Genomic DNA, 12588 nt, shown 5'->3' with positions numbered 1-12588 from the left:
AAGAAGTACTTTTTTCCCGCGTGGTATTAATTTACGCTCTGAACGCCGTCACAAATTTTCCGCGAAAATTTGTCCAAGTACGTATAAATGTACTTGGCATGTTGTGACAGTCTGAGAGATTCGCGTAATTTTCAACCCGTGGATTAAATGGAAATTGCGATTCCACGCGTACGGAATTATGACCGCGAGGAAAAAACATCGTCTACAGTATCCCAAAATAGCAAACTGCCCAAAAGTATATCTTAAACTATATCATACATGTTGGTTCAAATAAGCTTCAGTCCTTATAATTTAAGTTCACTGTGTACAATAAGAGAATTCTCACAAAATGGCTTCAAATTGAGCACATTTTAAATGTAAAACATTGTTGAGGTAACTCATTGTGGCGTAGGCAAATTGTGTTATACGAAACAAAAAAAAATATTTCAACCAATTAAATGACGTGTTAGAAATAACGGAAATAAAATGATTTTATTTGATTAATTAATTGATTGTTTGTTTGTTTCCAGAATATTTCACTCATAAAAAAAACGTTACCGTATACCAGAGAAGGGCTTCAAATTTTGGATCGGCTTTCAGGGTCATTGAGCAGTGAGGGATCTTAGTCGTGTCAACGTTTGCCATGACACGGGGCCTCGGTTTTTAAATTCTTATCCTAAGGACTTGCATCCGTCACTTCAAAGTGCCGAGCTCTATGTCGGAGGAACAGTTGCTACCCATTACTTATCGACTTATTAGGTCAGTCGCGGCACAAATTTTGAAGGAATTTAAAACATATCAATATATGTTTCGTTGCCAGTGACGTAGTCTATCGTTACTCAGCTATGTTAAGGACCGATATGGAAATTGTGACATTTGTACCATTTTACTATGTACATGTATTACTTATTTTTAAAAAAAAATTAACAAAGCAACTGAACACTTGTAGAAAATGTTATATAGCTATCAATAATGGATAAAACTGGTCCGTAGTTAACTTATTATCAGTTATATCGCATGTATCAGCTGTTTGTCACGTGACTTGTATAAAAATACAATTGTTAAGGTGAATGTAGGAAATGAGAATAGTGCAAGAGCATACGCTTGTTTTTAAAGAAAAAAATTGATACATATTAAAAGATGTTTAATTCCTCTACCCAAAAAGTGCTGGGAGCTAGCCTGTGCTGTTTGCAAAGTACTGAAAATTTTGCCGAAAATGCTTATGATAGCTATAAATTTCCACTTCGCACAAATTCTATTAGAAATTAAAATAATGTTATGCAGACCAGGATCAGCTCCTAACACTTTTTAAAATATACACTATATAAGCAATAAATATTCCAAATTTCAGTTCAAACAAAATAGTCTATGCCCTTGCACTTTTGATGTAAATCAAGAAGGCCCTTATCGTTTTAGGGATATTCTCTACATTCCTTGTCCCTGTGCAGCCCCAAAGCTACTAGATAATTCATATTCTATACAAATTGTATTTAAAAAATCATCGATGATATCATAATTATTTATGCATTCTTGTAATTATTAAACCAGTTAATCTAGTCCTCTGGATCACCTGTTCTGCGTCATGTCAAGGCTGATGACGTCACATTTGACGATAGACTTTCTTCTATTTCTCTACTGTATTGCTATCAGGTATTACAATTTTACAAGATTTTATGAATAATTGATAAAATTAATAAATTTAAGTTGTTATTTAGGCATGATCGTGTCGTTAATTAATTTGTGTGGCTTGTTAAAATTCAATTACGTCACAATTAAACTTCCAATACGTTGTACCAGGAATGTGAACTTTGACCTTCCTTAACATAGCTGAGAAGTAAGTTCATGAAAAAAATTTAAATGCATCGTAAGAAATTCTTAATTAAAATCATATGCACAAAACATCAATTTTCGTGAAAAGGCTATTTTGGTAATAAACAGTAAAGTTAGTAGATGTTGAATGAATGTTTCTTGCATAACGAAAATGGAATAATGAGCCATCTACAAAATTACTCTAAACGTTCTATGAATAGCCTTGAAAAAGCTTTGTTGCAGAAAGCTTGAGGTAATTTGATTCCATGTTGTATACATATGAATAAAGCTGATGTATCGAACTTTTTTCAAATTTTAATAAAATTCAAAGGCCTTTAAACTGAAATGGATCAGATTTTAATTTTCTTAACAAACGATATGCTGAAATTTCGAAAAAAAAGTATATTCGGATAGAGATAAAAGTTGTGTTTTTCTTATATCGAATTTTTGTTACTTCTTAAACACCGATGGATATAAAAAGTTCAGTCTATTTCCGACTGAAAGATGTTTGTGTAAATAGAAATAGTTATTCTATTCGCCATGCAGCTGTATAAACTTTGCATCTGGACGATATATGCATTAAATCGATGCTCGTTATGTCGCAAAGAAATTGGCGGTTTCACGATGTCATATTAACTTTAAATAAAAAATTAAATTATTTATGTTATCTAAAGTAATAAATAATTTTTAAAAAGAACTCTTAAAAATAATTTGCAAATATTTTAATTATGATGAGGTCTTATTTAAATATTGATCATTACGGCGAAATTCCCGTGTCCGACGTTACATCAATTATTGTTCGCGCACCTACAAGGTATGAAAAAATGCACTTACAATCCTCTAAATAAAATGAAATTTAGGGGATGCAATAAAATACATGCATTGTTTAAGATATTGTTGAGTTTTTTACATCGTTTTATCAATTTCATGAATTTGGACTGGATCTATAGTGCGTAAGAATAATGTCTACTAGAGAAAAATCGTTTCCTTACATTCACATTAGCCGAAATGGTGATGTATGTCAGACATAAATTCGAAACAAATTAAAATTTTTGATAAATAATACCTTAGTACATATATTTTTCAGATTAATTGAGTTGATAATCTTATATTACTTTTCAGACGTAAATAATAGAAAGGCTTTCTTAAGTGTAGCTATTTTGTTATGCACACACGAGTCACTGTATTGCTACTTGATATGTCTCAGTTACATATAGAATATATATAAATTAATGTAAGATACATTGTATATACTTATCATTACTATAGCTTGAAAGAACATTTAATATTGCATTTACTAATTACATATTTTTACAGTAATCGTCTACATGAAATAAATGCAAGCATCAATAAAAGTGTAGCCATTTTGTCACAGGCACGAAAAAAGTCATTTTACACACCACGTATGTACATATGACGTTGGGAGCGTCAAATTAAAATCACTGTCTTTTTTTCCCGCAGTTCCGTAGTACCAGGCCACAGGTACTTGTGTACAGCCCCCCCCCCCCGGAATTGATCCCCAGAGCTTGTTGGATTCTTTAAATTATATTTATTACACTTAGTTATCACGTGTACCATAGGAAAAATCATGAAAACCCCAAAAAATATCATTTCACAGAAAAATACCCCACTATACGAAGTATACATTACAAGAGCACTCCTTTCCCTGACCAAAAATAGTAATAAGATTTTAAAAGTTTGGTGATTAACCAAGAATGATGAAACGTGTCCATTCCTCCTTTTTCACCCCCCCCCCCATCATTTATAAAATTGATACTTTAGCTTAAAGATTTTTTTTTCATGTTCTATATACGATTCAAGACTAGCCTAAACAACAGCCTACTACTTGGGCTGACAAAAGCAAGAACATTTCAATCAAATATAAGTTAAGATTAGATAGCGTTTACCTACATGTATCATAAAAGAGCCCATTCACATTACAAAAAGACATCAGTCGTGCACTTAGCATATAATGTGTTTTATTTAAAATGACGACCAATTCCATTGAAACGTAGGAAGTATGAAAATTTTAACTCTCATTTTCTCTATATACAACCAATGGGCATGGGACGCTATATAGGAATAGAAAACTTGTAATGACCTAACTGAAAAAAAAATTAAAAAAGGGAAAGCTACTTAAGTGTTTTCTTTTTATTTATAAGACAAACAGTACAAAGTGAAAAAAAGAAAGAGGAATAAAGGATATTCTACCACGATTATTGAAAACATCAAAGGAAACCAGCGGACATTATTCTCCAATACATCACGAACGTCATCAAAAAATTATTAGATCAGAAATACGTATCAAATCTGAACAATTCAAATGAAAGTTTGGCTGTAGGATGAAATACTTGTTTAGACCGCATCGATGTTTCGTCCTTTGCAGTATAAACACTGTAAATTGCATCAAGTTGCTGATGAATGTCGATTTTTATAGCTAAGCGGGGCTATTCCACGGACCTCCCTACACATTACCAGGTAAACAACGTGATTTTAGCAGTGAAACAAGAAAATGATTTTGTTATTGTATATTCATTTAAACTGATCAATACATACTGCGAACAGATTTTCAATTTAAAAAGACTATTTTTAATGCAATGAAAGCTCAAATCGTCTGCACTCCATATTAAGGTAAGTCAACAAAATTTCCCACTGGTGTTAAATGGAACAGCCTAATCGAGACATGGTGACCTAATTCGTTTCTCTATAGAGGAAACGATCGGCCCCGCTTATCGACCTTGGTAGAATAGAAAAAAGTCCTTGTTGTCGTGAATGATACAGAATAACCTCCGCGGTCCCGAAATGTTGTTTGAAATATAAAAGCCTCGGCTAACGCCTCGGTTTTTATCTTTCAAACAACATTTCTCGACCTCGGAGGCTATTCTGCAATATTCACGAAAACGCGGGCTTTATTTCTAAATTCACTGAGTACCTTTGACATTTCAGTAATTAAAATTTTGCAATTCATTCATAGGACTTATTAGTAATTATCTTAATATTTCAAATAGAGGGTTCAAACATTGAAAGTTTTGTTCCCTGTAATATTATTTTTATATTTTTGAAAAAAAAAATTCAAGATTTAGACTTTTAGATCTTAAATATGCATTATAAGGATCAAAACGTTATAACAACGTTGTGACTTAAATAAGTTATTTTGACGTTCATGTAACGTCAAAGTGTACCAACACCGTGCGCAACGTCTCTGCAAAATAATCACGAGGACCAGTGAACAAATTATTTCAGGGCGTCGATAGCTAACTCTACGCATTGCTCATATGTATTCAAAAGTGATCGACCGAAACTGAACACAAATAAAAGCATGTGTCTAATTAAATGATAAAGAAAATCAAAGTTTATATTTTTCCACGAATCGAGCTGTGTATCAGAACTAGGATTTACAGCTTGCTAACAAAATCTATTTAAAAATATAGTATTATTTTTATTTCCAACTTTTATACGTCTGAAAAATTTTTCTTGTTTCAAAAATAGTTCGTACGTTTTCGACAGAACGGTTTTTCTTTTAACTACTCTTTTTCTTTGGTCAATCCCATGTTTATTTCAAGAATTGTAACCCAAAGATGAAAAAGCATACCTCAATTGTGTGCTTACACAATTAAAGACACATGTGTACAAAAATTACTAAAGTTAATGTTCTAAATGGGACGTTTTTGTAAGTATATTTGTCTCTTTTTATTACACTCAGTAAATGAAAATATTAGTCATTAGAAATTTAATACAAACTTGATTCAGTTCCTTTTTTTTATTTAAAAAAAAATCTCTAAAATGCATTTGTTAAATAAATAAATAAAGTCCATATTTTTTACCTCTCTAAGATCGCCTTTTTGGTAAGGACTTCATCCAAACACTGATTTTTTTCTCCTCACGCCTGAAAGTTTAAGATCTGGAACACGTAACAGAGCTAAAACTTCCAAGTAATTTTTTGTTGCTATTCTTTTCTCTAGTCCAGTAAAATATTACGATTATATGGAAAATACCTAGATGACTGTTTTGGACATTTTAAAGCTATGTTATAATTTGTTCAGACATGTCAAGAATATTGGTAATTCAAATTATTGACTTACAAGCAATAGTTACCTGCATAAATAACTTTGCATGTCACTGAGTTTCTTTGGGAGATTTAAATGAATTTTTGAAAATGATGATCGATGAGAACTGCACTTGAGGTTTTTAAATTAATTGATCTTGTTTTCGGTGTGCAGCGAAGGTTATTAAAAAATCAGTTTTATAGGAGCTATCGTCCTTTAAGAAACGCTTAGAAATAACTGTTTCAATATTGCAGCTGTTTAAATTTTGACTAGCTTCCCTTACTGGATAATTCTACTTTTTTTCGTATTCTAATATATAATGTATCATGATGAAAAAAATTTGAGGATAAAAAAACTGGTTGTGATCAGAAGTCATAAAGCATAAAGGTTTTTATGGTGATGGACATATTTTTTTTTTTTACTGAGTAAACTATATATACCTTGGTACAATGCATTTTTGACAAGATAATTTTAAGAAATATATAAAAGTTTGGCTTTACAGTTGCCAATAAAATTAGGACAATTAGGTTATTCCCTAAAAAAATGTCCTTTAAAAGCTAATTTATTTCACGCATTTAAATCAGTTTTAAGTTCTGCTTGTAACATGTTCCAGTCATTGACTCCATTAAATTAAAATTATTTATTGTAGAAAAATTTGATCATGTACAATTTTTTTAGAACTAAGTGGCATGTGTTTTCCATTGAAAGAGCGTTGGACGTCGCTGAATTCTTGTGTTGAACGTTAACATTAGCAATGTAGAAATTTAAATGCTTTGATATTGTTATAGATAGTTCATTCCGTTTACTGTTCTAAAGAGTTATTTAGTATTATAAGTCATTTACAGTATCCTACCCGTATGTTAATTGTATATAAAAGTCAAAGTATGATTGTATCAATTTTAAACTTTTTTCAATGAATTTATTTATATTTTAAATACATTATTCGAGATACATTTTCAATATTTTAATTAAAAATGACAGTCACAAACTATTCATTGTTCTGTTAAAAGAGAAAGGAAAATAGGGGTTATTGTTTCAAGATTTTCAGCACTAATACATTTTTTAAGAAAGTAAAAAGGAAATGCGTTACAAATATAAAATTAGGTAATTGAGCTTCATACACAGATTTCCAGATAGTCTAGAAAGAGTGTAATGGGGGCCTCTTGATTTGCTTGATAAGTTTATTTATGCATATTGAATCCGAAAAAATGAATGGCTTTTGTCAATCACCTAGTTGATTATTCTGTAACAATAAAGTATTGAAATAATAAGCACAAGTCAAGCTCAAAGGGCCATTTATACACAATATGTAGTAATATGGGTCCCATTTGTAACCATCAGATTGAAACAAACTGAATAAGTAAAACTGTTTCTTTGTCTTTAATTTAAGCAAAAAAATATATTTTTTCAAAAGATTTTTGGTGACTTTTTTAGAATAGGACAATTCAAACACCATTCTTCATCCACAAAGAATAAGGTACAGGTAAATGTAATATTGATGGTAAAATCATAAGTAATTATTTTTTCTTTCAAACAGTACATGTATAATTTACATTGGGCAGACTGTGGCTTCCATTGGACAATATTTCGCGCATCATAGTAAAATAAAGCGTATTTACTGTATAAAAACAACATTTTTCAATTAATCAATAAAACTCAACATAAGAAAGTATTTTTAAAAAAATATAGACTTTCTCTATTTTGGTTTTAAACAATAAAACCCCATTCGGCCCCTTAAGATTGTATTAAAAAGGAAAGGAAATAAGTTGATTTTAAAGTTTTGTATCGTACATTTTAAAACATCACGAAAGTACATCCACCTCGTGTATGAATGTAGGAATTAGTCCTGCTCTATCTTAGTTTTAATTTAATGCTCCAGACATGGTGTTCACAAATATAGCAAAGCATAATGAACCTCTTTCAAAAACATTAAAAAAAATCAGAGAAAAACATAAATATTTGCCAACGAAATAAAAAAAATATGGAGATATTTTATTGCATATGAATTCTTTAGAATTACCAAAAGTGTAATCATAATAAAAAATTGTACTCATTTATTTGCATGTACTGCCATTGTAAGTACAAAGACATATATTCTTACAAGTTACCAGAAAAAAATGTGTCTGTATGAAGTATAGGTATATCAGTAAATGAAATCGGTTGAATATTTGTTTTTGTCTGGGTTGAATCCGTACTATTCATGCTTTAAATAGTCACGTATCATGTAGATTTGCAGTGTTGTGAGACTTTCGTTGATGATTGATTGATCGAATATTGTTTAACGCCGAGTTGGCAATTTTTCAGCCATGTTTTGGCTGAGTAACACATTTGTAGTTTGCTACTACATTACAATTTTGTCACCCCAAGTATCGATATTTCTTACATGTTTGTTTGTTTTGATTTTACTCTCTATGAGTCCTTTTCTTATGTAGAGTGATATGGATAATAGTTGGAACTAAAGACTGTATTGTATACTGTATTAATTTCATTAGTCTGTTGTACTGTAAACAATTTATGTTGGTGAATAAGTACATCAAAATTATTTATTGAAAAATCCTGTCTTCTTTCACATTCTATTGAATATTTCAAATGCAGTGTTCCGCTGGAGATGGATTCGATAAATTCTTTGTTCTTTGGCAAACTCCAGTTCCTGTACTTTGTTAAAACATCCTGAAAACAAACACAAATTCTGAATAGACTTCTCTCACAACTGCATTCATGTTTGATTTGTGATATTGAATTACCTCTAATTTTTTCTCTACATCCCCTGTTCCTTTTAAAGCAGCAGCAGAATCGATACGGTAGAAGAAGATTGAAGGGAGATGGAATTCTCCACACGTAGTCGTTGATTACAGTGCATGTGTTAAATCTCCAGTAGGTTTCAGAATTCTCGAGAACTCTTGTAAAGGTATTACTAAAAAGAGAGAATTTTTAATTTTTATTTCAAGCATTAGATATCATGAACCTTATATTCTGCATTTCTATAGTGGTCGATCGAGAGCGTTTCCTATATACTGCATGTTTCATGTTTATTAATTTTATCCGATAAAAGAAGAGAGCGAAAGACAGACAGGTATAATAAATGCTTAAGTCTTAGCTCATATGATACAAAAGAAAAAATATACATATATAAGCCTAATTAAAGCAATAAACAAAGAACAAAAGTTAATTTTAGATTTCAACGCAAGTTACCTAAACATGGCAATAACCAAATTCACTAAGACCAGGTTTGAGAACAGTATGTAGATGGCGGATATGGCTGACACAGTCCAGTCCTTCTCAGGACAGCGGTCAATGGACGGGTCCGCCTCCCAGACGCTCGTCACGTTAGTACAGCTTGTTAGAATACCTCCTGCATCATTCAATAAAAAACAATATCATTTATTGTAGGCGAGGGTCGATTATGATTAAATATTATTTTAAAGAGTCCATTTTTATGATGATATTCACATTCTTTTTTTTTCTATCAAGTCAACTAGAGAAAAGATTTAAATTCTATTTTTTTTTTGTAAACTCACGCGTAGAAATATACAAGAAGAAATGTGCGCTAGCATGAAGTCACAATCAGGCTCCAAAGATGTTATTAAAAATAAAGCGATACAAGGCAGGGAAAAAATCAATAAGTGTATATTTTAGTTGCTTTTACATATGTAAGATGTACAATGTAAATATAAGGAATGTTTTTTAAGTTATGTGTGAGTTATCGGTGTGTACAAGACAAAAGACTTGCACGTAGGTATTTTTTTTATGAAGGGCTCACTCCCTTCATGAAATATGCCTATGTGACATATCTGTGTGATTTACACACCAATTACTCACACACAACTAATAAAAACGTCCCTTAATTAATTTAGGTTGGACCGTTTTTTTTTTTTTTTTTACAATTTAATATATATTTTACAGAATCCATGCATTTTCGATAAGAATTCTGAAACATACCTTCCAGATATTTATTGTTAGACTCCCCTTGTAACTGCCAATAGGATGTCTTAAACATACCTTCCAGATATTTATTGTTAGACTCCCCTTGTAACTGCCAATAGAATGTCTTAAACATACCTTCCAGATACTTATTGTTAGACTCCCCTTGTAACTGCCAATAGAATGTCTTAAACATACCTTCCAGATATTTATTGTTAGACTCCCCTTGTAACTGCCAATAGGATGTCTTAAACATACCTTCCAGATATTTATTGTTAGACTCTCCTTGTAACTGCCAATAGAATGTCTGAAACATACCTTCCAGATATTTATTGTTCGACTCCCCTTGTAACTGCCAATAGAATGTCAGAAACATACCTTCCAGATATTTATTGTTAGACTCCCCTTGTAAATGCAAATAGAATGTCTGAAACATACCTTCCAGATATTTATTGTTCGACTCCCCTTGTAACTGCCAATAGAATGTCTGAAACATACCTTCCAGATATTTATTGTTAGACTCTCCTTGTAACTGCCAATAGAATGTCTGAAACATACCTTCCAGATATTTATTGTTCGACTCCCCTTGTAACTGCCAATAGAATGTCAGAAACATACCTTCCAGATATTTATTGTTAGACTCCCCTTGTAAATGCAAATAGAATGTCTGAAACATACCTTCCAGATATTTATTGTTCGACTCCCCTTGTAACTGCCAATAGAATGTCTGAAACATACCTTCCAGATATTTATTGTTCGACTCCCCTTGTAACTACAAATAGAATGTCTTAAACATACCTTCCAGATATTTATTGTTAGACTCCCCTTGTAACTGCCAATAGGATGTCTTAAACATACCTTCCAGATATTTATTGTTAGACTCTCCTTGTAACTGCCAATAGGATGTCTTAAACATACCTTCCAGATATTTATTGTTAGACTCCCCTTGTAACTGCCAATAGAATGTCTTAAACATACCTTCCAGATATTTATTGTTCGACTCCCCTTGTAACTGCCAATAGGATGTCTTAAACATACCTTCCAGATATTTATTGTTAGACTCCCCTTTTAACTGCCAATAGAATGTCTTAAACATACCTCTTAGATATTTATTGTTAGACTCTCCTTGTAACTGCCAATAGAATGTCTGAAACATACCTTCCAGATATTTATTGTTCGACTCCCTTTGTAACTGCCAATAGAATGTCTGAAACATACCTTCCAGATATTTATTGTTAGACTCCCCTTGTAAATGCAAATAGAATGTCTGAAACATACCTTCCAGATATTTATTGTTCGACTCCCCTTGTAACTGCCAATAGAATGTCTGAAACATACCTTCCAGATATTTATTGTTCGACTCCCCTTGTAACTGCCATACCTTCCAGATATTTATTGTTAGACTCCCCTTGTAACTGCCAATAGAATGTCTGAAACATACCTTTCAGATATTTATTGTTAGACTCCCCTTGTAACTGCCAATAGGATGTCTGAAACATACCTTCCAGATATTTATTGTTAGACTCCCCTTGTAACTGCCAATAGAATGTCTTAAACATACCTTCCAGATACTTATTGTTAGACTCCCCTTGTAACTGCCAATAGAATGTCTTAAACATACCTTCCAGATATTTATTGTTAGACTCCCCTTTTAACTGCCAATAGAATGTCTTAAACATACCTTCCAGATATTTATTGTTCGACTCCCTTTGTAACTGCCAATAGAATGTCTGAAACATACCTTCCAGATATTTATTGTTAGACTCCCCTTGTAAATGCAAATAGAATGTCTGAAACATACCTTCCAGATATTTATTGTTCGACTCCCCTTGTAACTGCCAATAGAATGTCTGAAACATACCTTCCAGATATTTATTGTTCGACTCCCCTTGTAACTGCCATACCTTCCAGATATTTATTGTTAGACTCCCCTTGTAACTGCCAATAGAATGTCTGAAACATACCTTTCAGATATTTATTGTTAGACTCCCCTTGTAACTGCCAATAGGATGTCTGAAACATACCTTCCAGATATTTATTGTTAGACTCCCCTTGTAACTGCCAATAGAATGTCTTAAACATACCTTCCAGATACTTATTGTTAGACTCCCCTTGTAACTGCCAATAGAATGTCTTAAACATACCTTCCAGATATTTATTGTTAGACTCCCCTTTTAACTGCCAATAGAATGTCTTAAACATACCTTCCAGATACTTATTGTTAGACTCCGCTTGTAACTGCCAATAGAATGTCTTAAACATACCTTCCAGATACTTATTGTTAGACTCCCCTTGTAACTGCCAATAGAATATCTTAAACATACCTTCCAGATATTTATTGTTAGACTCCCCTTGTAACTGCCAATAGAATGTCTGAAACATACCTTCCAGATATTTATTGTTAGACTCCCCTTGTAACTGCCAGTAAGGATAATAAATTATCTTCCAGATTCTCCAGTCGACCCAATCGCCATTCCATAGAGTCGTGTGATCCGGCCACAGGACAGCGTGGTAGTACACTCCTACCCCTAGTACAACAAACACAGCGAGGGCAAGGAAACGGGTCAGATCTATCAACTACAAAAATAAGGTAAATATTTATTTCAACTTGACTTTTATTTTAATTCAAGCTTTAGGGAATTTACTTTGGGTTGTTACTGATGAGGTGTGATTAACTGACCGACTTACGCTTTTTAAACATTTCTTCCAAACAGTGACAAAATAATATTGTTTTTTTCTTTTTCTAGGAAAGGTATTTTGGATTTTTAAAATGGTATTGCAGATACATGAACAAAATTTGCAAACTGATTTCATATCTGCTACCGATAGGACA

General features: G+C 32.2%; 1 protein-coding gene across 1 annotated transcript; it reads right to left on the bottom strand.

The window, feature by feature from the left end:
- Window positions 1-8307: 8307 nt before the first annotated feature.
- On the bottom strand, window positions 8308-12332 carry LOC134228854 (transient receptor potential cation channel subfamily M member-like 2; the record flags this gene model as incomplete). Its single annotated transcript, XM_062710547.1, has 4 exons — window positions 8308-8504; window positions 8579-8748; window positions 9027-9186; window positions 12140-12332. Coding segments are annotated over 4 exons (627 nt in total), but the record flags the coding sequence as incomplete, so codon positions are not given.
- Between the last annotated feature and the right edge of the window lie 256 nt (window positions 12333-12588).

The sequence above is a fragment of the Saccostrea cucullata genome, unplaced genomic scaffold, assembly GCF_032062105.1.
Source record: "Saccostrea cucullata isolate Sc308-1 unplaced genomic scaffold, CSIRO_AGI_Scuc_v1 ctg5361, whole genome shotgun sequence".
Taxonomy (NCBI): Eukaryota; Metazoa; Mollusca; class Bivalvia; order Ostreida; family Ostreidae; genus Saccostrea; species Saccostrea cuccullata.
This window is presented reverse-complemented; position numbering and strand designations above follow the sequence as displayed.